This window comes from Nomascus leucogenys, chromosome 21 (genome assembly GCF_006542625.1).
Source record: "Nomascus leucogenys isolate Asia chromosome 21, Asia_NLE_v1, whole genome shotgun sequence".
Taxonomy (NCBI): Eukaryota; Metazoa; Chordata; class Mammalia; order Primates; family Hylobatidae; genus Nomascus; species Nomascus leucogenys.
In genome coordinates, this window is record NC_044401.1 from 49,744,994 (window position 1) to 49,770,097 (window position 25,104).

Below are 25,104 nucleotides of genomic sequence, written 5' to 3' on the forward strand. Positions count from 1 at the left end.
TGACACACTCCTGCACTCCTGGAGCGCTTGGGTGGGACTAGGGGAGGTGCCACTGACTCTAGGAGCTGAGGATTTGGCTGTGTGGAGGAGGAGTAGGGAGATGCAGAGGCAGAGAGGCCCGTGTTCACCGTGGGATGACACAGGAGAAAAGGCTGGCCAGCTCTCCCTGTCTTCCCAACTCTCTCTAAAGTTGGCGAGAAAAGCCCTTAATTGTATTGCAATGGTTATGGATTCGGAAATGGTTTTTCCCTTGGTGTGTGTTCTTTTTCTGCAGATTGGAAAGGATCGGGCACTGAACTTTGACCCCTGCTGCATCAGCTACTTTACTAAAGGGGAGTACATTTTGCTGGGGGGTTCAGACAAGCAAGTATCTCTTTTCACCAAGGATGGAGTGCGGCTTGGGACTGTTGGGGAGCAGAACTCCTGGGTGTGGACGTGTCAAGCGAAACCGGATTCCAACTATGTGGTAAGAAGAGGAAGTTTGTTCTGTGGGGCCATGGCTTGAAGAGGCACTGAGCAGCCGCCGTGTTTCGAGAGTCCCATCACTGGGGTTTGTGTCTGACAAATGGGAGTGCAGACTTTCTCCAGAGAGCTGGGAATTGACAGTTCTCTCACCCTGCAGGTGGTCGGCTGCCAGGACGGCACCATTTCCTTCTACCAGCTTATTTTCAGCACAGTCCATGGGCTCTACAAGGACCGCTATGCCTACAGGGATAGCATGACTGACGTCATTGTGCAGCACCTGATCACTGAGCAGAAAGGTAAGAGGCAGGTCCAGACCTTGGGAAGAGGGACAGGTGGAAGCAGGTGGAAAGGGCTGGTGACAGGGCACTTGAAATGACAGGAAAGGTTTCTCCTTGGCGTTTTGCAAACGTATTAGCCACTGGGTCTGTGTCTTGGTTTTTTTTGTTGTTGTTTTGGTGGGGGAAGTAGGGATGCCAATCTCCTTGAGGATCTCATGAAAGCAATTAAATCCTTTCAGAAAAATGTACCAACTCAGAATTTTGCACATAATTTCAAGGAGTACATGAATTTCCTGAGTGAGGGAGGATGATTTATGACAGGTTGGAGCCAGGTGGTTGACTTGCATGGGTCTTCGTGGACCTTTATCCTTTCCAGTCAGAGTCACTCTGGGGTGCTTCTCCCTCAGCCCCGTCTCCACTTGCCTCCTGGTGAGTCCTTCTGCCAGAGATGAGCAGCGGAATTGGATTGGCACAGGCTTAGTCAGAGAATCAGGGTTCCAGGCCTAGCATAGTCATTCCAAGCCCTAAGACCACGGTCTCTCCCTCTGTCCACTTAAGTTGCTGTGCTGGTTAAATAGACTCAGAATCCACTTACTTCAGGTGTATTCATATCTGGATGTGCTGGCCTTAGTGCACTGCTGGGTGCCTTTGCAAGGGATCCAGATGGGGGGTTGTCTTGTAGATTGAGATGAGTGTCCTTCGGTCCCCCTGGGGAACCCTATCTTTTTGAAGATTCTGGCTGTGGTGGTTAGGGCAAAGCCCCTTGGGCAGCTCCACAGTGTCCCCCTCAGGGCCATTTTCTCCACCTGGTTTGTAGTGGGAGTGTAGAGCCTGGTGTGTACCAGAAATTACGTGTCTTCCCTGTTTGTCAAGGAGGTGGGCAGGGAGCAGCCAGAGGTGAGGTCAGTTACTTAGGCAGGCTTCTGGTCACCAGGGGCCACAAGTGCTGTGCAGAGGAGTTTATATTTGTATCCAGCAAGTGAGGGTAACAGTGAGTAGTTTATTTCTATACTCAGTTGTCAGCCATGGACCATGAAGATTGTGTCCTGTAGGACTTTGGATCTCAGGGTTCAGCAGAGTTGATTGTATGTATTAGATACTCTAAAGATTTTTCAATGACAGTATGTCACTTTAATTGCCAGTAGCGCTAAGTAAATGATGGCTTTTAATTTCTCTGCCTTCCACCTTACATAACGACCTCTTGCTAGAACTCGATATTTTTTTCTTTGACAGTTCGGATTAAATGCAAAGAGCTTGTCAAGAAGATTGCCATCTACAGAAATCGATTGGCTATCCAACTGCCAGAGAAAATCCTCATCTATGAGTTGTATTCAGAGGACTCATCAGACATGCATTACCGGGTAAAGGAGAAGATTGTCAAGAAGTTTGAGTGCAATCTCCTGGTAGTGTGTGCTAATCACATCATCCTGTGCCAGGTGGGCAGCAGCATGTTGGAGGAGTTGGGCTGAATTCCATTTGTGCTCCCCCCAATGATAGGGTGCCCACCTCATGGTTTTAAAACTGGTCACTAGAAAACAAGTCTGTTCCATCAAACTAAGTGGTGCTTATTGGCTTTCATTTTCCTGGCATCTGGATGAACCAGACTCTATCAGCAAGTCATGAGCCATAAACTGGAGAATGTTTTTTTTGTTTTATTTTATTATTTTTAAAAATATACTTTTCTTGAAACAGGGTCTCACTCTGTTGCCCAGGCTGGAATGCAGTGACACAATTATGGCTCACTGCAGCTTTGACCTCCCAAGCTCACGCAGTCCTCCTCCTGAGTAGCTGGCACCACAGGCACATGCCACCACACCCAACTAATTTTTTATTTTTAGTAGAGATGCGAGGTTGTACTTTGGGAGGCTAAGGTGGGAGGAATGCTTGAACCCAGGAGTTTGAGACCTGTCCAGCTTCCCAAAGTACTGGGATTATAGGTGTGAGCCCCTGTGTCTAGCCAAGAATACCTTGTTCTATTGCAGAACATTTTGTCATACTAGGATTAGATATATTTTAATGACTTAAAACGTAAATTGGTGTACAAAATGAAGATAGTTTTTATTGATAAGCATATACACATAAAATTTGTATCAACTCAGTAATTGTCAAAGAAGTTTTAATTCCTGATTTTTTTTTTCATAGAAAAAAATTTCTCAAGATTCCTAGAGAGTGTCTAAGTCAATGCCAAGAGAAGTTTGGAAAGACTTTGAGAGAAGGCTAGCCCAGCATCTTGGAAGTAGAGGTGGATTTAGTTTTACATAGTTCTGTTGGAGGTGATAAAAGAATTCTTTAGGAATCACTGTAGTGTAAAATACTATTAAAATCTCTCAAAGTCTAGAACCGGGCTGGGTGCAGTGGCTCACACCTGTAAATCTCAGCACTTTGGGAGGCCAAGGCAGGATGATTGCTTGAGGCTAGTAGTTCAAAAGCAGTCTAGAAAACAAACAGACCCCATCTCTACCAAAAAAATATATATATATATATATATTTAATTAGCTGGGTGTGGTGGCGCTTGCCTGTAGTCCCAGCTGCTTGGGAGGCTGAGGCAGGAGGATTGCTTGAGCCAGAAATTGGAGGCTGCAGTGAGCTATGATAGCGCCACTGCACTCCAGCCTGGGTGACAGAGTGAGACTCTGTCTCAAAAATCAATAAATAAATAAAGTCTAGAACTTCAAGCGGTTTAGGGTTGCCACAAATTACAGGATAGGTCGGGCAAGTATGTGTACTTTTGAGTGCTGCCTCTGGCCTAGGCTGCCTGGATGGGGGTTTGCATTGAAGATCTGAGGCTGAATTGGGCTCCGTGGGGAAGCCTTGCGTGGAGTCTTGGATTAACGATGCCAATCATGGGGTCTACATTGGGTTAGATAGATAGACACTGAATGTGTAGGTATTTTCACCCCTTAGGGGCAGGAAGACCTCCTTGGGGAGGTCTGGGAGCACTTATTCTGTTGAATTTCCATGCAGAGCTGGGTTTGCTTCCTAGGAGAAACGGCTGCAGTGCCTGTCCTTCAGCGGAGCGAAGGAACGGGAGTGGCAGATGGAGTCTCTCATTCGTTACATCAAGGTGATCGGCGGCCCTCCTGGAAGGGAAGGCCTGTTAGTGGGGCTGAAGAATGGACAGGTGAGTGCTCCCTCACGTCTCCTGTCAGGCTGATAATCTACATGCACACGTGGGTGACCCGTCTAGCAATGACTCTGAGCTGGGTTCTCAGGGCAGGAAAAGGGCTTCTTTCCTCCATGGGTGAATTGTGGGGCAGCCCTGAGTTCAGGTTTTTGAGGACAGCCTTAGGCCAAAGGTGCTGTGGCTCTCACACTCCTAGCAGGCCCACGTTTTGGCAGAGTTGAGCTATAACCTTTGGCTACATGTAGACTGGATTAGTGGCTTAAAGTCTCCAGAAGGTGGGAGATTTGTTAGAGATGCTGCTTCTGTGGATTTCTAGAGGGAGGCAGAGATCGTTACCTAGGTCAGCTCCTGATTAGGGCAGTGAGTGGATTAAGGCAGTGCGTTCCAGCATGTGTCCTGAAGAATGCTGGGTCCTCAGAATACTGATAGGTGTCATAAGAAAAATGGGCCCTTTGGCCAGTTAGATGTGGGATATCCATGTTACACAAAGTTACACAGATTTCTGTGTGTGTGTGTGTGTGTGTGTGTGTGTGTGTGTACACGTGTGTTCTTTGCTCAGCATAAGAAAAAGAAGATCTAAGTGGGTTGCTACATGGAACTTTGAAAGTGACAATGTAGCTGCATTAGCCTGACAGCCAAGCTGTGCAGCAGATGGCTTATGGCTGAGGCTTGTCAGGTCTTTGCTGGGGATGGAAGTCACGGGGCATGAGAGCAGTGGGTGAAGTCAAGTAGCAATGCCAGGGGGAGAAAGGGCTGCTTCTTTCTCAGGCAGCTCTCATTTCCAATGGGAGCATGGACTATGGGGTCAGGTGGGCCTGAGGTCATGTTCTTACTTAGCTACTCACTGGCTTTGTCATCCTGGGCAGATCTCTTTACCTCTGTGAGGCTGGTTTTACATGAGGATAATACCACATATTTCATAGGGCTGTCAAAAACAGATATCATCCAGGTTGGGAGTTAAAGCCAATGTTAAAAACAAAACAAAACAAAAAAAACACAAGGAGTATTAAAACAGGCATGGTGGAGGGTACCTGTTGTCCCAGCTACTCAGGAGGCTGAGGCAGGAGGATTTCTTGAGCCCAGGAGTTTGAGGCTGCAGTGTGATATGATTATACCTGTGAATAGCCACTGTGGTCAGCCTGGGCAACATAGCAAGACCCTATCTCTAAAAAAATTTTTTTTAAACCAGGGATATCAGTAAATGATAGCTATCATCATCACTATCATCATTATTATAATTTTCTACCACATGTCTCATCAGTGTTCATAGTAGCCTTTTCTTGTGTTAGTTCGTGACTCAGATCTCTGCTAGGTGGCATCTCCTAATGCTGCAGTTTGGGTAATGTCATCAACAAATCCCCAGTCTGAACAGACACTGAAGTGAGCTGGGCCTGTCTCGGGTCTGTCATTACTTCTGCAGCCTCTGATGAACCTTGCTTCTGGCCTCCTAAGGATAAGCCAACGCCCCACTCCCCTCTTTCTTTTGATGAGTCCTTTTCCCTGCACAGAACTTCTGGTGAAAGTGGTGGGAATTGTTCTTGCAGAGCACATGGGATTCCAACAGCCTGGCAGTGGGCCAGGATCTTGTTGCCATGGTGACTGACACTGTTTTCGCTGAAATTTTGCCAGATCCTGAAGATCTTCGTGGACAATCTCTTTGCTATCGTCCTGCTGAAGCAGGCCACAGCTGTGCGCTGCTTGGACATGAGTGCCTCCCGTAAGAAGCTGGCTGTGGTAGATGAAAATGACACTTGCCTGGTGTATGACATTGACACCAAGGAGCTGCTTTTTCAGGTGAAGTCCCCGAGAGGGCCCAGGGACATCGTCCTTTGATTAGAGACCCTCCTCTAGCTTCCTAGTCCCTGCAGGAGGCTCTCCTGCTCTGGCCCAGGCAGGTCTCTGGGAGGGGCAGGGGCCAAGCACAGGCGCAGAGTCCCAGAGGCCCTGGGCCACAACCTGCTCCTCCCACACAGGCACAAGCCTCAGGGCCTGGACTGGCCTCTTTAACTTTGGTTTCCTTGCCAATGGAAACCAAAGGCTCTGAGCCAGCAGAGCCTTTCTTAAGCGTTTACCATGAACAAGAAATGGGACAATGACTCTGAGAGGGGCATGACGTTGGCACTCAGTGAATGGAGCGATGGATGCACTTCCTTTGCAGAAGTCTGCGTCTCACCTGCTGCAGGCCTGCCTGTGTCTATGCGCACCTACAGTGTGGGAAGGAAACAGGATGTTTTGTCATCTGAAAGGGGGAAGGGGATGGGCAAGCCTGGCCTTCTACTTAATTCACAAGCATGCTAGAAGAGCTAGCAGAATGCGAAGTGCTTGGAGGCGTAGGCGTTGTTTAGTGGAGTCATCCAGCCCTGTGACCTGAGGAAGTGTGTCACCAGAGAAGACAGCCCAGCAGCTCTGTGCCCAGGGCCTGGCTGGCTTTTTGCTGGGCTTGCACCATTCTTTCTCTCTTTCGGTCTTTGTAGGTGGTCAGGACTGATTTTCCAGAATGAAGTTCCCCCCAAAGCTGGAGCCCCTCCTGACTGGTTTCCTCAGCCACTGCAGGGTTTCCTGATGTTATGGGCAGATTCAGTCCCTTTACCAGGCTCCTCCTTGTTCTCAGCAGCAGAACCGATAGGGGGAGGGGTCTGGAGTGGGGAGCAGCCTCAGTCAGTTAGAAGGGGTTACCTGGCCACCTCTAGCCCAGAGGTGACTCCCTGTCAGTCTCAACTCACTCATGTCCCTGAGAGAGTAGAATGGTTTCGGGGAAAGAGAGGGCACAGCCTTCAAGCTGACCTGGGCTTGGGTCCTGCCTGCATCCCTTACTGTGTGATCTTAAGTTAGTGAGCCTCTCTGAGCCTTGATTACTTTTCTCTAAAATGAAATTAGTAATTGCCCCTCACAGAATTGCTACAGGAATACACGAGATACTACAGTGCCTAGCTCAGTGTTGGGCACAAAATGGGCCCTGAAATGTTACCTCCCTTCTCCCCAGCCTCACCTCCCACCTATAGGGGGCGTAGCTGGCCCCAAATGTGAATCTTGTGTCTGAGCGTTTGTGTCTGAGCGTAGAATCATACAAGTGTGGAAGGGCATCTGAGCTGCCCCATCCCCACTGCTGGCTCTGTAGCAGGCTAGGGGAGGTGATTCTCAGCCCTGCCAGGAGACATCAGCATTCCCAGCTATAACATTGCCTGCTGGCTTTTCCTCTTCTCCACTGCCCCTCCCTCTACATATAAAACAACTATATTGATTTTTTCTCATTATAAAAAACAATCCATGCTCATTATAAAATATTTAGTCATTATAAAAGATCCTAGGCAGAAAGGTATGAGCATATTTCAGGAGAATAATTTTTTTTTCAAAAGTAATGCTTGCTTACTCAAAAATTCCAACAACACGCAGGTGCATGGAGGGGCTTGCCTCTGTTCATTTCTTTGTGGTCCCCTTTCCTCCTTTTCCCTCCATCCCGCTGTAAGCAATTTAGTGGGATTCAGTCTTTAAGAGGGTATTGGGCTGAAATGTGTGAGCGCTGCCCAAGCCCAGGGTGGTTCTCACAGGATCCCCACTGTCCCTGTTCCCCAGGAACCAAACGCCAACAGCGTGGCCTGGAACACCCAGTGTGAGGACATGCTCTGCTTCTCTGGAGGAGGCTACCTCAACATCAAAGCCAGCACCTTCCCTGTGCACCGGCAGAAGCTGCAGGGCTTTGTGGTTGGCTACAATGGCTCCAAGATCTTCTGTCTCCACGTCTTCTCCATTTCTGCTGTGGAGGTGCCACAGGTAACTGGGAGCACCTGTCCACTCTTAGTGCTGGCAAGGCCAATAAGACCAGGGAAGCTGGACCCTTTGCTGGTGCTTTGGGGAGAGAGTAGCAAAGAGAGAAGAATGGCAGCTGTGATGTCGTGGGAGGCAGTCTGGGCCTGGAACCTGCAGCCCTGTCTCCACTCCTTGCAACCTGTGTGACTGGGGGCAAACAGCTCAACCTCCCTGAACCTCAGTTTCTTCCTGGTCCTCTTTCTGTAGGGATGGGAGGGGTATGCAGTGTTGTCAGCAGTGTGTGTTTTGCGGAGAGCCCAGCGTGGGGCCGAATGGAGTGAGCAGCAAAGCCGGGAGTCCGGCAGGGTGTGTGTGTGAGCACGTGTGTGATGGTGGTGATGTGTGTGTGAGAGAGAGGGGAGAGAGAGAATGAGTGGGTGGGGGGTGTGGGCTGAGGTCTGTGAGCCAATAAGGGAGCATGGGACTCTGCACAAGCCCCCTGAACTAGGAGGTGGCCAGAACAGAAATGGGGCACTGAAGGGTGAAGCCACAGAATGGGGGAGGGCAGAACCACAGACAGGCGGCTGAGATTGACCTCCCGAATGCAGGATGGTCTCCCCTCTGCCTTCTGCACCCCAGGCAGATGGTGCTCACTGTAGAATTGCCATAAAGCAGAGATGTGCATAGCGAGAAACTTTAGCCTTCAGCATCCCATCCTCAGGACAGAATCACTCTTAAACATATTGAAATACATCTGCTTAGAGCTTTTCTATGTGTATATATAATATATGCATAATATACAGTTAGGAGCATGTGATTTTATAAGAACATTTTTAAACAAAAGTGGAATCACACTGCAAATACTTTTCATGACTTTTATGTGTATATGTATTGCTACCTATAGATGGAACCTCAGATTTACTGTATTCCCTGAGCCTGGCCTGTAAACAAGACTTCTCATCCCTTCCTTTATGGCTATCTTCTCATTTCACCTCACATTCGGTTATGGCAGCCCCATCACTGTCTATGAAGTGCTGGCTGTAAACTAGTCATCTGGCCTTTTCACTCAGCAATCTCCTAAAGCATGGTTCTGTGTCAGTATATGGTAAATGTTCTTATCCTGCATGGCAAAATTTAGGGTAATTGTAGACTCACATAAATTGTAGGAAATAATACAGAGATCCCTTAGACCCTTTGCCCAGTTTCCCTCAACGGTAACAGTGTGCAAAGCTCTAGAGTGATCTTCCCACCCATGTTGGCATGTGTAATCTCCCACCACAGTCATGACACTGAACACTGCCACCACCACAAGGTGCCTGGTGTTGTGCTTTTTATAGCCAGCACCCCTCCCTCCTGCCTAGGCCCCACCTGCCTTGTATTTATAGCTGCATTTTATTGTGTCTTGTGGATGTTCCACAGCTTTCTTTACCAGTCCTACTGGACATGTTTGCTGCTTACAGCTTTTTTGTATTATTGTAAATAGCAGGCATCTTTCTAGATAGGTCCTTGCACCTGTCCCAACTTGGCGCCTTGGCATAAATACCTAGAAGTGAAATTGCTGGGTCAAAGCATGTGTACCTTTGAAAGACTTTTAGGGAAATTTCCAGATTTCCCTTCTGCTAGGCTCTGTCAGTCTGTTTTCCCCACACAACTCAGCTTCAGGCTAGAGCCCACTTCTTCTAAGCTGATGATACCCTCGAAACTCATGACTGCAAGATTTACTGGGGAAATGCCCATCATCCATGCCTGACACAGAACAGCTATTCAAGAAATGTTAGTGGAATTCAGAAATGTTAGTGGAATTCAGATCTGAGGAAAAAGACCAGAAAGCAAGAGGAAGAAGGGAATGAGGTGGGTGGAAGTGGCAGCAGGACAAGGGGCACAAACAGCTTCTCCTGGACTGTGTCCTCATCATCCTTTTCTGCCCCGTTACAAACCCACGCACCACATCCACCAGGAACTCATTTCCCTCAATTGCCCCAAACTAGCTCTGCTTATTAAAAGGTTTTCTCCCAAGATTGCCATCCTGACCTCAAAAATAAATGCAGTTTGCTGCTCCCTGACTGTGGCCGGCCAAGAGGAGCCAGAGGGGCAGCCTGGGGCTTCCTCTGCCAGGACTTTAAGATTCAGCAGCAAAGTCTTGCTGACTACACCAAGGCCGTCCTGCTGACGCAGCAGGTCAGGACTGCCAAGGATTAGGAAACACATTCTCAAGACAAAGGCTGTTCATCTGTGGCCTCTGCCTCTGGCCATCCTGTGGTTTTGGCCCAGAGAGGAGGGAGAAAGCATCAGACTCAGTCTTGGAATTTTTGGTTGCCTTTCGAAATTTACATTGTCTTGTGCAAGAACTGGTTTGTCAGGGCTGCCAAGTAGGACAACGAGCCCTAGGAGGGCTTCTCAAGGCAGTGGTGACTTCATGTTTGGAATCCAACAGCAAGATAAAGTATAGCTCAGAGAGTATTTGTTCAGTGGGTCTATTTTTAAAACTCCACTCAAATTGTGCCTCCCAAGTAAGTCCAAGTGTTAGCCATCCATCATATGCTCAGCTGTGATATGCCTGTCTGAGTGCCTGTCCCACTCATGGGGCAGTCAGCATGGCAAGCAGTTGGTGTGGTTCGGGGAAGGAGCACCGGCTTTCAGTCCTGACTCTGCCATCTCAAGCAGCTGTAACTAGAGCAACTCATTTCACTCTTTGGGGCCTCATTTCTTTTTTGTGAAATGGGGTTAATTATACCCATCTTTCAGGTTTTGTCAAGCCAAATTTCTATTATTATTTCTCCTTATTACTGACTCATAAAATAGCAAAAGCCACAAAACACAACTAAATTGCAACAGGCTCTACTTGCTGACGGACTTCAGAAAGGAAAGCTCATTGTGTGCTTTAAGAAAAGCTTTCAGGAGTTTGAGAAAGCTTCCAGGAGATGGTGAAACTTGATCTGAGCCCTGAGAGGTCTGGAAAGGAAGAGTGGAGCAGAGAAGCTTTTCAAACAAAGGGAAAGGTGGGGGTGGGAACAAGACTGGAGAGCCTGGGAGATGGTGAGGAGCTGGTGCTGAGAAAATACAGTGAAGGTAATGATCATGCCTGCATTTTGCCCAGTGCTTCATAATTTTTGGAGCACATCTCTCCTTTGCCCATGGTAGCCTGAGCTGGGCAGGACATCTAAACAGAAGTTAATGGATTTACCCAAAGAGTCACCAACCTAGGATGTGGCTGAGCCTGGCCTGGGTTCTAGGTCACCTGCTCCCTAGCCTATGCCTGCTGCCCCCCTAAAGGGAGCATTTAATGTGCCAATGAGGAGAGATGGCATGGTGGAAAAGATAAGCACTTGGAAGCAGCCACGTTTTGCTCTGAGAGTAGACAGACCAAAATAAAATAAAATAAAAATTCCGTCAATTCTAAAGCTAAAAAATGGGACCGTAAATTTCAAAGACAGACAAAAGCCCCAAGTGGAGAAGACAATACTTCAAGCTCCACATTTGGGAACTATTAGCACAGAGGTCCTGGCTGATTTCTCTTCCCTGCCCAGGAAGCCAGGAGAGATGCAGGCCCCTGAAGCACACTGGCTGGCCTAAAATAAGGGCAAGGCCTTTCCTTGTTAAAGATGTCCTGGCCAAACTCAAGACTCATTCTCAGGCCTGCACACACATATGCACATATACACATGTGCATACATGTGGCAGAAAAGGGCACAGAACCTGGAGTCCAGTCACCTCTGGCTATTGCCAGCTATTTGCTGGGACAGGTCATTTGTCCTCTCTGAGTCTCGGTTTCCTGGGCTGTAGCCAGGGAGAAATAATACCTACTGCACAAGACTATGGGGACAGCCAAAAGCCTTTTATAAACCTAAGAAAGAGAAGTTGTTAGGAACTATTCATGGGCACTCACAGCAAGGCAACCCCATCTTGTAGGAGGGCATCTGTCCCCAGGGCAGGGAGCAGGAGACCTGTTTCCAGAGGCTTCCAGGGTAACTTGGAGCAAATCATTTACCTTTCTTGGACTCAGTCCCTGGAAGAAGAGGCCATCCCAGACCCCTTCCTCCGAGAAACTCATTCGTTCTGTCAGCAAACATAGACTGGGGGTCTGCTGAGGGAGGCTGGTACAACCCACCACTGCCCATGGGCTGTGCACGGTGTTGCTGTGGGAACAGGCCTGTAACTGCATCACAACCTGAGATCTGGACAAAGGGTAGAGGAAGCTGAGACTCCTTCCCCTGGGGTGGGGGCTTGAGGGGCTCGGAAGGACTCTCCAGAAGAGGTGACATTTCAACAGGGCCTTGAAAGCCAAATAGGTATTTTCCAGAGGGAGAGTGGGGAGGGGCAAAGGCATTCCAGGCAAGGATGACATCCTATGGCAAGGCAGTCCTGCAGGTGGAAAGGAGGGGAGGATGGGCAGAGAGTCTGTGCTGTGGAGCACAGTGGCCCAGCTGTGAGAGAGGTGCAGGATGGAGCACACAGGGTGGGCTGGGCAGGCTGGGCAGGGTGCTGATTGACGGCTGCAGGGCTGCTCCCCAGGCAAGGGTAATCGTCCCACGCATCTGGAGGCAGGCTCTGTATGCATCTGGTTCTTTCCATAGCTCTGAAAACAGTCTTCTTTTTTTCCCATGATGAAATCCTGCAGTCTGCTCCCATGTACCAGTACCTGGATAGGAAACTGTTCAAGGAAGCCTACCAGATTGCTTGCTTGGGTGTCACAGACACTGATTGGCGTGAACTGGCCATGGAAGCGCCAGAAGGTTTAGATTTTGAAACAGCAAAGAAGGTAAGCATCTAGCCAGCAGGAGCTGGAGTTTGGTCCTTGTGGGGTCCCTTAAGAAGGCAGATGGGGACCCAGGTGGCACGGAGAGGCCGTAGACTGCTGCAGCCTCTGGTTATGCTCACCTGGGCTTGTATCTCAGCCACTTCCTCACTGTGGGCCTGGGTAGGTGTCACCCTTTCTAAGATTGCTTCTCTATAGACGTAGGGTGATGACAGGCCCCATCCTCACAAAGCTGTGAGGATCAAGTGGGAAGATGCCTGTAAAGTCTGACCCAGGAGCAGCATCTCAGATTCTGGCTGTCACTCTTATTAGCTGTTATGTATGGGAAGCACCTGGCTAGTAGCCTGGCACATCACAGGCACTCCGTAAATGGCGGCTTTTATTATCGGTGTAGTCACTGGCCATGATGCTGCGCACAATGGTGCTTTTCTTAGCATCTGCCAACTAAGGTGGGAGAGATGGTCAAGGTCTCTGATTCTGACAGCAATGTGGGCACTTCCCACGTAGCTTCATGGTGGGATTCATGGACTTGATTGGTTGTGTCCTTTCCTGGCCTAGTCTATGAAAGCTAGAGAGATGGCTGAAAACATCTGACCCCTTTCTGCACATAAGGAAAAGCCCAAGTATGTTCCCGAGCTGTGTTTCCATCTAGAACCTGAGATGGAGGAAGGAATGGCTTCCAACCTTCTCTCCCCTACCCCTTCCCTCTTTATCTCACCACAGTCAATTAATGAGCTGCTCATTTTGTCCATATTCCTGGGCTGATATTGAAGGAGTGGCAAAGAGGGATGTGATGCCCGCCTTGGGTTAGATCAAGACTTGTAGGCATGAAGAGAGGAGACTGGACCAGACCAGGACTAAGAAGCCTGGCTGAGAACGAGCTGTGTCTCCCTACGTCTATAGAGAAGCAATCTTAGAACGGGGACTCACTATGTTGCCCAGGCGGGTCTTGAACTCCTGGGCTCAAGCAGTCTTCTTGCCTCAGCCTCCCAAAGTGCTGGGATTACAGGTATAAGCCACCACACCCAGCCAGATTTACTATAGTTGAAAAGTAAGTGTATATGGTATATATCTATTGTGTACAACATGCTGTTTTGAAAAAGCCACATGATATTGAAGATAGGCTAGAAGTTACTATTTCATCTAAATCCCGAGTCCCCCGCCTCTTTCCTCTGTGCCAGGCACTCAGGCTCACCAGTTTGGATAGGGTGGTTCTTAGAGATGGACTGCCATCCCCACTAGATGGCAGAGAAGAGCTGCTGAGCTCCCGCCAGACCCTGAGCAGAGCTGCAGGTGCCTCCCTGTTCCCAGGCTTCCCTCTGCTGAGCTCATTCAGGGGCCCTGTGACTCTGACCAGGCGCCCTGACGCTGCAAAATGTGTCAGGTTGAAGGAACTCGGAAACAGATTTATTAATGGGCAAATCCTAGACTCTAGCACAGCTGAGCTACAGCTAGAAAGACCCTTGAGAGGGTGTCAGTAGCAGGCCCCTTTCCACGGAGAAGATAGTTGGAGCCCAGAAGCACAGAAGTAGGCTCAGAGCGAGAACTCGGACCTCGAATGCTCCTTTCCCTCTTGGCCACTGTGCTGGGCTTTGCGGGGTTGCCCTCTCAAGGCGCTTTAAGGAAACCCAGATCTAGAGGGTGTTGTGTAAGACCTACAGCTTGGGACACAGGTAGTCTTAGCCCTATGTTCCTTGGCCCATGTGATGCCCACATTGCCCTTTTCTACGAATTCCTCTTCACAAACACTTGTTTGCCAGGTTCTGACTCTGATGCCTCACTTAACGCTGCCTCCCGCCCCTGCTCATGCTCAGACCATTCATCCATGTTCTCCAGGCATCTGGTTCGTAGTTGGAGAGCTCTTAGCTCTGGGAGGTGTCATGATCTGTTTAATTGACCAGCTTTCCCTGTTAGAATGTGGACCTCTGAATTGTGGAGGGGGATAAGGGGCCGAGACATGTTTCTCCCTGGGTCCTCAGTCTCTTGACAGGAAGCCTGGTCCTGTGGGATGAAAAGATGAAGTTGCATTGTGGTCACCTGCAAGGCAGCCAGAGGCCGGGGACTCGCTCATCTCCCGAGGTCTTTTCAGGAGGGAGGATGCCATGCTGCTGAGCGGAGGCTGCAAAGTGGTCAGGATTGCTCTGCGTGTTCGGTTCAAAGGGCTCCGGAGCTACTGCCTCCTCTAGGCACAGGTCAGCCCATTTTGAATGGGGCAATAAATGGTGACAACAAAGTCACCTGAAAGCAGCCTGACCTGGTGGCTCGTGCTCCTCCAAACCCTGGGCAGAATCTGAAAGCAGCAAAACTAGCTTAGCTAACACCAGTCTGCTTGTTCCTCAGATACTTCTAGAGGTCTGTGAGTTAAACTCTCTGGCTTTACTGTGAGTTCAAGGCAGGGGCTGCAATTTTAGGATTTACATAAGCATTTGCCTTCCATGGACTTGGCGGGATTCATTCCCTACCCCTCCACCTTCTTCCAGAATCTGTCTTTATGCCCTCTCAGCTTTCCCCTCCTCTGCTCCCTCTGTGGTGCCAGGGGCTCTGGGTCCCCTGTGTCTGTGGCACCACTGGGTAGGCATAGCTGTCTGCTGCATTCTACCCATGTTGCCAAGATGTGCAGGCAGTCTCTCATCAGTCCATGCATCTCATCCTCTCCTGCTGTGATGCTGCCTGACACCCCAGAGGGTCAGACCGGCTTGTTCTTCTTTGGGTCGAGAGTCTCCCAAGGAGGCACTGCCACAGACTGTGGCATCACAGTTTTGTTTTACCTGATCTCAAAATGATTGATGCAACTGGGATGTCTTTGCTGTTCTTTACATGGTCCAATCCCATGGATAAAGCCACGCCTCGCTGGGTGGTATAACCTCCTGCACGCACGGTGATTAATTCATGCTTGCTCCCTTCCTCTCCTTACTGGCTCACTGTCTAGATAGAGCTTGACTTCCCACCCCCAGCCAGTCACTCACTTTTGAAGCCAAGAAGACAGCTTATTTTATTGTTTATTTCTTCCCCACAGGCCTTCATCAGAGTACAAGACCTCCGATATTTAGAGCTCATCAGCAGCATTGAGGTAAAAGATGAAGCATTTTTCCTTCTCAAGAAGGCATATTTGGGGTTCCTGTTTTAGGGGCAGCCCTTCTAACAGGCAAGAGCCCTGAGGACATGGGAGCAGAGCTCACTGGCGTCTGGGCATCTGGGCCACAGCCTTGCTCTGGGGGCAGAGTGGCCACACTGGGGGAGACAGCAGCTGGTAGTGTGAGCTGTTGCGTGATAGCTGGGTGAGGCACATGGGTTCCAGATCTCTCCAGGGTTGGGTTTCTAGTCTGTGAAAAGGGATTGGACCTACCTCACAGGCTGCTGTGAGGATTCAGTAGGTTCTCAGGAACTGGTTTGCATCCTCCTGGTGGCAGATAGCTAGTCACCATCCTCTCAGACTCCAGTAATCTGATAGTGTTGGAGGAGTTTCCCAAATGCACGTGAGCTGAGCTCCATTCCCCAGAAATGGACCTGGGGAACAAGGCCCACGGTCTGAACTGAGCGCCCCAGAGTTCTGGAGCAACCCCCAGCCCTACTGTTTCCCGCTGAGAATATTGACCTTGTCATCCAAACCCAATAGGCCTGCAGTGTGCTAAGGAAGCTGGTTGTAGGTATGCCATTTGCTGGGTGGTGGTCAACACTATGCTTTTTTTTTTCCCCTGAAACAAGGTCTCACTCTGTTCCCCAGGCTCGAGCGCAGTGGCACGATCACGGCTTACTGCAGCATAGATCTTCCAGGCTCAAATGACCCTCCCACCTAGCCTCCCAAGTAGCTGGGACCACATGCATGTGCCATTCCGCCTGATTAATTTCTTGTATATTTTGTAGAGCAAGGTTTTCCCATGTTGCCCAGGCTGGTTTCAAATTCGTGGGCTCAAGCTATTAGCCCACCTTAGCCTCCCAAAGTGCTAGCATTACAGACTTGAGCTACCATGCCCGGCCCTTTGACACTATTCTTAATTTCTGTGTATCTCAGTGCTGTCTGGCTGTCTGTTAAAAGGCGTACACATTTTTTCTCCTGAACATATTTATTGTGAAGGTATGGGAATGTGAGATACATTTGAATTCCCAGTTGGAAACAGTGAGGAAATCAGCAAATGTCTTGATCCTCTCATTCATTTCCTCATAATAAACACCTGTCATGGGCCAGCCCTTGTGCCGAGCTCAGTGGGCACAGAGCTGAGGAGGAGAGAGGCTGACAGGAGCTCACAGCCTGCTAAGCCTCATAATATAAGCTGCTCTGTGCCACATGTGTGATTTATGTGAGTGCTGTTATAGATCTTCACATTAATGGAATGAGGCAGGTACTGTTGCTCTCCCTGTCCCATGCAGGAGGAAATTAAGGCTCAGCGAGATGATGCCACGTCCCCATGGGTCCGCAGCCAAAAACTTGGTGGAATTCAAGCCCAGTCTGTTTCCTAAGCTCATGCTCTCTCGGCCATGTACCCTCCCTACCCGCGTGTTGTAAGGGGCGTCTGTATGTTCTGGGGTTTACCTACCCACATGGTAAAGGGCTTGTTTGGAGCTCTTGCCCAAAATGCCCAGTGCTGCTGACTGTCACTTGTAAATCCACTGGCCTGGATCTGGGGGTCTTCATCTGAAGCCAAGGAGCATAATTTCCTCTCTATAAAAGTAACTGATTGCTGTGGGGTCCAACTATTATTTGTCACATCTTACTGGGGTCAAAATGTAGTCCTCTCCTCGTGTGCCATGAGCTGGTAAGTGCGTTAAAGTAAACTCCTAAGATTGTCTCTTGAAAAAAAGTAAAGTGCCTTTGAGTGTGCTCTATGTCGACTGCCCGTGGACTTAGTTGCACACATCTGGGTGCTCAGCATAATTCCAGAGAACTGCAGGTCCTTAGTGGGTGCCTTTTGGATAGGGGAGATGTTCTTGTCCTGCTGATGGGGGGAAAGAACCTGCCCATGTTGACATGCACCTGCTGAGTGCCATAGATCGTTCTTATTGGTCATGGTGATATCCTGGGGCCTAGAATGGATATGGCCTGAATTTCATGTCTAGTAGAATCTTTTTTGTTTTTTGTTTTTTTTGCAGAGATAGGGTCTGGCTATATTGACCAGGCTGGCCTACAACTCCTGGGCTCAAGTGATCCTCCTCCTTTGGCCTCTCAAAGTGTAGGGATCACAGGTGTGAGCCACCATGTCCAGCCAAAATCAGTCTTTTATCTCACTGCAAGATTTTAATTCATTTCCAACTATTAGGAGTTAGTCTGTTTGATGAGCCTGAGCTGTGTGCAGGTTTTTAGAATGATGATTTCTGTCAGTGTGGAAGCATATTGCCTCCAGCTGTTAAAACTTTCACCAGCTTGTCTAAGAGTTTGATTCAATGTCTCATCGTCCTCCGATACGCTACTCTTGCTAGAAAACAAGCAAAAGGAAACTGCTAGGGCTCAGGGTTTGGGTGCTACTGAGTGTTTACAAATACTCGAGCTGTAGACAAGTGAATGTTCCCTGACACAGAAGGAAGAAGCATTATCCTAGCTGTGCTAAGTGTGTGTGTGTGTGTGTGTGTGTGTGTGTGTGTGTGTGAGTGAGAGTGTGTGTATGTGTATGTGTTGTTGGGGACATCACTTGCTTCAAAAGACAGTATTATGTGATACAAGGAATATCTGGAGTCAGACAGAACTACGTCCAAATTCCAGCTCTGTCTGACCCTGACCTGTTCCTCTTCTTGAGTCTCAGCATCCTTGACTCTAACACTTGGGTGGTGAGAACCTACCCTGAGGGTTACTGAGAGGAATAAAGGGGCCATGTTTGTGTAAAGTATATACCCAGAACCTAGTGAATGTTCAGCATGTGGGATTTCTTACCTTCTCTTTAGAAGTAGGGACATAGTAAGACTTGTCATCCTATTTTATTGGTATCCCTCTGGGGCAGAAACCCTAAACATTCTCCTGCTCTGTCATCCCCATGAGCCACAACTCTGCCAAACAGGGCCTGCAGATTTGGGAGATCTTGGGAGCTTAGGGGTCATGGATGAGTCAGAGCACACAGTATTCAAACTATTCCGTCATAGCCTTGGAATACACAGGAAAGCAACCCTGAGGAATTTCCATTAAACAAACAAAGGTTTGCATCTTTTTTTGATCTTTGCTTGTCTGGTAAAAGCCTGCTTTTGTTGTCAAGCGTTCCCAGCGGGAACCTAGGGGAGAGAGACAACAGCCAGGAGCCAAGCCCAGGTTCCAGTAGGAAGGCCCAGGGGCCTCACTTGAAATAGCCACATCTAACCTTTGTAAAGGCTGCTTCCTGCCCATGGCGCAGAGGCCATTTCCTGTGCTTCTAATTTTTCCAGGAGAGGAAGAAGCGGGGAGAGACCAACAATGACCTGTTTCTGGCAGATGTGTTTTCCTACCAGGGGAAGTTCCATGAGGCCGCCAAACTGTACAAGAGGAGTGGGCACGAGAACCTCGCACTTGAAATGTACACCGACCTCTGCATGTTTGAGTATGCCAAGGTAATGCACCCCGTCCTAGGCCCAAGCTCCAGCTTGTAGCCCACTGGTATTCCCACCTGCGGTGTCCAAGTTATTTTCCCCAAGAGTGGTGCAGACAAAAACTAGCAATGGTCTCAGAAAAGATGTGGGGAAACTGGTAAACAAAGGACCCATCTACAGCCACTGGTTGAAACTCACCTAAAACCGACCTTTAAGGCTGACACGAAGGGGGCAGACTGTGGCAGTTCAGACCTTCATCAGTGACAGAGCTGGATGGCTGTGGGTCTACACCAGCGCAATCCCTTCATTGAGTTGAGGGCTCAGGGCTTCAGGGTTGTCTCCCACAAATCCTCTCAATCCTTGTCAGGAGCCGCCAAGAATCGGTGCCTTCAGGCAGGAGCCGGTCCTGCCAGTCATACAGGACAACATGGTGCCTGCCAGCCAAGTTTCCCATAGCACCTGCTGATTGTCCTGGACTTCTCACTGGGCTTCTGGGAAGTCAGGCAGAGCTTCCGCCCCACCCTGTGTTAGTGCAGCATGCCTCACGCCTGCCAGCTGCAGAGTGGCTACCATGTGGTTGCAGTGGGTGATAGCAGAGATGCTCTTTTGCATTGGGATGGCCCTTATGAACCTTAGTCCCCAGCAGAGCTGGGCCTTTTAAGGCAGGTGTAGGAGAGGAGCTTCCTGGACCAGGCTCCTGATGTCTTCTGTGGGAAGGAGTTGTACTAAGGAGCCCAGACCAGTCAAGACATTTGCAGTTCAGGCTAAGCAAGGTTCAAAGAGACTTGGGTGCATTGAGCAACTACAGTCTTCCTTCTACAGAGGGGCTTTGTTAACCTGCCTTTTCCGGGAGTGTCAAAAGTGGCTCTCAGTATGTTATGAAGTGATTCATCAGCCACAACCTATTAGTGGGCTACTAATGGTTAATTCTCCAGCTTACAAGTTCAGGATGGAAAATCTTCCCCACTTTTTTCTGCTTTTCTATTCCTGAAGATGGCTGTGCTCTTCCACCACCTGTTCGACCCTGGGGCTGAAGGTGTGTTTGGTGGCCTGTGATGTTGCCCAGGACCTATTGTTCATCAGTATGTGGATGAGTTCCTGGGCCCCAGCCTGTCTTTTCACCTTAGTGATTTCTTCACTCTGTACCTGAGACCCAGGGTGTTCAGGCTCCCTCTGCCTTTTCCTCGTCACTTTTCCTGCCCTCCCTCAGGCCCCACCACAGACACCTAGAAGATTTCATAACTCGTTCATACTATGATCACCAGAGTCAGTGCATCTCTGCTTCCGGGGATAACAAAATTTTAACTCAGGATGAACCCTTAAGGGATCAAGACCCTAGGGGTAGAATTTAGGGTTAGGAACCCCTGAAGCCTCCTCAAGGAGGCAGCTGTGCTGCAGTAGAAAATGCCTGGCCAGGCTGGGTGTGGTGGCTCAAGCCTGTAATACTAGCACTTTGGGAGGCTGAAGTGGGTGGATTGCTTGAGCTCAGGAGGTCGAGACCAGCCTGGGCAACATGGCGAAACCCTGTCTCTACCAAAAATGCAAAAAATTAGCCGGTGCCTGTAGTCCCAGCTACTGGGAGGCTAAGGTGGAAAGACTGCTTGAGCCCCAGAGGTGGAAGTTGCAGTGAGCCAAGATCACGCCACTGCACTCCAGCCTGGGTGACAGAGCAAGACTCATGTCAAAAATAAATAAATAAGAAAATGCCTGGCCTTGGTGCCCCAGAACTGGTGTGAGTATGGGTTCTTTCTGTGAGATGACCTGGGGAAAGGCTCTTCAGTTTGCCAAGCCTCCCTTCCCTTCTCAGATGGTAATAGCCACAGCTCAGTTTAGTCATGAGATTTGCACAGAATACTGTATAGGAAAGCGCATTAGAAATGCCAACCTGTAGAAAGATTAGGAAGATGAGAGGGGCCACACGTGACCACAGAGTGTATCTTCACACCTCTCTCCCTGGCTGGCCCCACTCCTGCCCCTGCTCTGAGGCCCCTCCTTACACTCTGGTGGACTTCCTGTGCCCACAGCCTCCCACCAGAACTGCAGCCCATTTACACACTCCATCTGCTCCGTCTCTCTATGAAGGTAAATACTTTGGGACTTGTTTTTGGTTTTAGTTTTTGATCACTATTCCAAGGAGGTTGGTTCCATTTCAATCCCCCCGCCCCCACCTGGTAGTCTGAATTTGAGAAATGTGTACATACACATTATGTGGGGGGTGGGGGAGATCTAGTGCTGATTAACATGGCATGTTTTTGTTTACTTGAAAATTGCTTCCCAAGATTCAATCTAGTTTTCAGAAAATTTTAAAATTACATTCCCACGTACAAATAAATTGTATGCTTTCTGGATAAGTGACATGTTTATATGGTGATAAAGGGAATTATAATGCTCTTAACTCTTTTGTAGTATGTTCTTATCAAAATCACCAAGCATGAGAACACTGTTTAGTCTCATTCATCACTCAGCACAGCCTCTTTCTGTCCACTTCAGGGCCAAGTCTTTGCCATGGCCCCAGATAACGTATAACTTAGCTTCAGGAAAGCAAAAAGCCTTTGAATTCCCAGTTTGCTGAGCCTTGAAGGAAGCTTTTAGACCCAGCTTCAATGAAGTCATAGCTCCCTGAGTGGCCAGCTGGCCTAGGCTTATGGCTCCCTCTCAGCCTCTCACCCTTGCCACGGTCACCCCTAGTCCCCTGAGCACTCACTGAAGTCCCTTTGAAGGACATTTCTAGTCTGCTAAGATGCCTGTTTCTCCCAGCTGCCACCCTCATTTCACCAGCCAGGTAGGCAGGGTTTCCAGCTTCATGCTGGCATAGAGAATCCACGCCATAGCAGCTGCCAAAAGGAGAGGTGTGTCTGTAAAGGCCCAAACTAGGCGGGGACAGCGGCTGCTTTCCAAGCCCCTTCTTTTGTCAGCTCCAGGGAGAACCAAAGGCCAGCCAGGGGGCCAGTCTTCTATTGGGTCCCAGCATCAGGGTATACAGTGCTCTTTCCTCCCCTTCTTAAAATGTATCATATATTAGGCCGACCTAATACTCTGAAAGCACATTTACCCTGAAAGCAAATGAGGGGAAAAAGCGAGCTAATTGTTCAAGTGGATTTTTAGCATACATTGACTGTACTTTCCTGACACATGAGTGTTAATCATGGGGAAAGGAGTGCTTTTTTTATTCTCAGTGAGGCTGACACAAAGCACTCTCTGCAGGGTACGTTATTCCTGAGACAAACCACTTCTTGCCGGTAACATAGACCTGGGCTGTAAGTGCTCCCAGTTTCCCTTTTTGAAAAGCTCCACCTTTAAAAGCTGCCTCAACTCTGGCAAACTCCCATGTGTGTATTTTGGGTAACTACCCTGAAAAGAGGTGATGTTCTGAGGCTGTTTCTCACACATTCTAGGGCCAGCCCAGAGAAGCTGGGCATACTACTTCAGAGGTATGCTGAGGCCGAAGGAACACAGGCCCTAGGCCTGATCCCTGAGCCTCCAGGACCACAGCCATCTCTTCCTTCTCAGGTCCTCTCCTGAGCACCTTCCCTGCCTTAGATCCCCCAATGGCCTCCTGCTGTCCCACTGTCGGATCAGGTCCTCACCCCTGCAGACCTGACCTCAGCACAGGATCCCTAACCATTCAGCTGAGAAGCAACTAACCAGAGAGAGGTTTGCGTGTTATCTGTTCTAGGCAAGTAACTGAGGCAAAGACAATGTGATGATTCTCTAGTTCAGGGCACAGAATGTTTGCTGGTGACTCAGAGAGGGCATGGAGGGCGTGGAGGGCCGGCAAACTCTGTAAGTCATTTTGTTTGTGTAAGTTTAGGGGAACCCATGCTCAGCCTCACTCTGAAGCATGTGGTGTCACCCATATGATCTGAATAAAGATGATAGGTCTTGATATTTGGAATTGTGCACCAGGTTGTCTCATTGCTGTTTAGGAATAGTCATGTATTTACCAAACTATGTGAGCGAGAGACAGCCTGATCATGAACCCCCCACCCTGCAGACTTCATGTGCAGTGCCACAAATAGTCTAGAAAGTGTTGTTTAGCCGATGAACAAATGCCCATTTGTGAGACGGGAAGGAAGCATTGGGGGCCAGCGTCCTCGATGCTGTCCCAGGATCCCCCAGGAACACCTGCAGGGCAGCCTGAGATCACTCTTCCCGAGACCTGGGACTCCCCCGACTCAGCCCGTCAAGGCCAGGCCCTGCCTACCTCCTGGTTGCCTGCTTCAGCCATGTGGGGCCCGCCCTTGCTGCTAGAAAAGCCTGATGTAACGCTGGCACAGGAAGTTCTGATCCAGAGTGTTTTTGTTGTGCTTCCTCAGGATTTCCTTGGATCTGGAGACCCCAAAGAAACAAAGATGCTAATCACCAAACAGGCTGACTGGGCCAGAAATATCAAGGAGCCCAAAGCTGCCGTGGAGATGTACATCTCAGCAGGAGAGCACGTCAAGGCCGTCGAGATCTGTGGTGACCATGGCTGGGTTGACATGTAGGTTTTGGTCCCTGCCCCTAGAAGCATTTGGCGGCGTTTCATCACATGTCACCTCTTGACTGACAAGGGAACAAATAGTGCTTCTCTAATTATCTAAAGCTAATGTGATAGTGGCTAGGTTCTTCAGGAGACACAGAGATTGCACAAGGCAGTGGCTGCCTTCCAGGAGCTTGTGGAGTCACTAGGGGAAGGGATGGTGGGGACCAGGGAAGAGGAGACACCAGGACATCACAGCTGCCATTTGCTGAGCGCTCACTACAACCCAGACGCTGTGATAACCTTCCAGGCCTTAGGTTTTCCACTTACGCCGTCAGGGCTGGTGTCTCCTCGCCCACCTTGCAGAAACAGAAGCTAAAAAGGACAAGTTATTCCCAAAGTCCATATAGCTGGAAAGTTGTAGAGCTGAGCTTTAGCCTCTGATCTGGTGGATGTCGATGCCTACTACACGTGTAATGGTAGGAACAAAAACAAAACAAGTTCCAAATCCATCAGGGAAGAATTCTTATGGGAGGAACCATGGATGTCTTCTCTTAGGAGACACTCTTTGCATGAAGGGACCTTGAAGAATTCCAAGAGGTAAATAGAGATGGGGGGAAAGGATATGCAGGCAGGAAGTACAGCAGGAACACAGCGAGTCGGCTCTGGTTGGAATAAAAGACGTGTGGGAATGGGAGGGTGAAGGACGTGGGCTGTGGGTTGGGGGGAGTGGGCTGGCCCCACTGGAAGGGCCTCTGATGCCGAACGGAGGTGCTTAGATTTGCCAATAGCAAGTGACCACCTACAATCAGGGTTGTACAGTCAGACACCCCCTCAGGCAGGCAGGTAGAATGGAGATCAGATAACTGGCTAGTGCTGTAGAGCAGGAGGGAACTTGGTAGCTGAGGGCATGAGAGAGAAGTAGCAGTGTTAGAACCAAGTGACCCATCCCAGGGTGTTGGGGCAGGGATGAGTGTCAGGCTGGCTTTGCTCATTGGCTGCTAGTGGGTTACACCATTCGTCAAGGTGGACAACAGGGGGAGGAGGGAGTTGGGGGGCGCAGCACTGAGACAGGATGGATTCAGCCTTGGGACTCAGCACACCAGACCTTCAGGGGGAAGGTTTTGTCCTCCCAGTCAGTGAGCTTCAGGCTTATGCATGTGCGCACACACATGCACGTGCTGCTGCGGTAGGCAAAGGACATGATGGGACAAGATCCTGAGGGTGGCTCAGGCCGGGTCCTAAAGGCTGTTGATTCTTCTGGAAACAACGTTGTGGTCTACAGGTAGCAGTGGCCCAGCCAGGATTTGGGGATACGGAAGAGGCTGGTTAATGATTAAATTGTTTCCTTGTGTGCTGCCATATATTAATAATTGGTGTGTGGGCCCCTCACAAAGGGACCTTGGTGGATGTCCTACCATCCCATCTTTTTCTTGTCCAGTAGTAATTTTTTTAAAGACAGAGGCACAGATTTTGTTCCCCACATTATTCTTTAAATGAAGGGGTTCATATAGAAGAGAGCCAGGCAGATTTAGGGTCCTCTGTTCTCTCTTCTGGTTTTTCATGACACTTTCATTTGTAAGTGCTATGTATCAGGTTACCCTGAGGGTACTTGAGTAATTCAAGAAACACATTAAGCATGTTCTGCTCGCTTTCCAGATGTGGCTATAAAAGGTGTCTTTCCTCCAGGGACGTTGGGTGTGATGGGTGGAAAGGTTTCTAAGGCTGTAAGGGCTGTCTATGCCACCTTTCCCTAAAAACGTGTCCTTTTTCTGCTGAGCAGTGT

The 25,104-nt window shown here is 49.2% G+C and overlaps 1 protein-coding gene across 7 annotated transcripts in view; it reads left to right on the forward strand.

The window, feature by feature from the left end:
• Nucleotides 1-25,104, forward strand: part of IFT122 (intraflagellar transport 122) — an 80,945-nt gene that overhangs the window by 37,008 nt on the left and 18,833 nt on the right. For all 7 annotated transcript variants that reach the window (XM_030802143.1, XM_030802144.1, XM_030802146.1 and 4 more), the window contains 10 exons: nucleotides 275-466; nucleotides 623-761; nucleotides 1,977-2,179; nucleotides 3,727-3,864; nucleotides 5,497-5,661; nucleotides 7,441-7,638; nucleotides 12,233-12,373; nucleotides 15,387-15,440; nucleotides 18,716-18,877; nucleotides 23,173-23,339. In XM_030802143.1, the coding sequence (XP_030658003.1) occupies nucleotides 275-466; nucleotides 623-761; nucleotides 1,977-2,179; nucleotides 3,727-3,864; nucleotides 5,497-5,661; nucleotides 7,441-7,638; nucleotides 12,233-12,373; nucleotides 15,387-15,440; nucleotides 18,716-18,877; nucleotides 23,173-23,339 (1,559 nt within the window). The remainder of the gene's footprint in view (nucleotides 1-274; nucleotides 467-622; nucleotides 762-1,976; nucleotides 2,180-3,726; nucleotides 3,865-5,496; nucleotides 5,662-7,440; nucleotides 7,639-12,232; nucleotides 12,374-15,386; nucleotides 15,441-18,715; nucleotides 18,878-23,172; nucleotides 23,340-25,104) is intronic.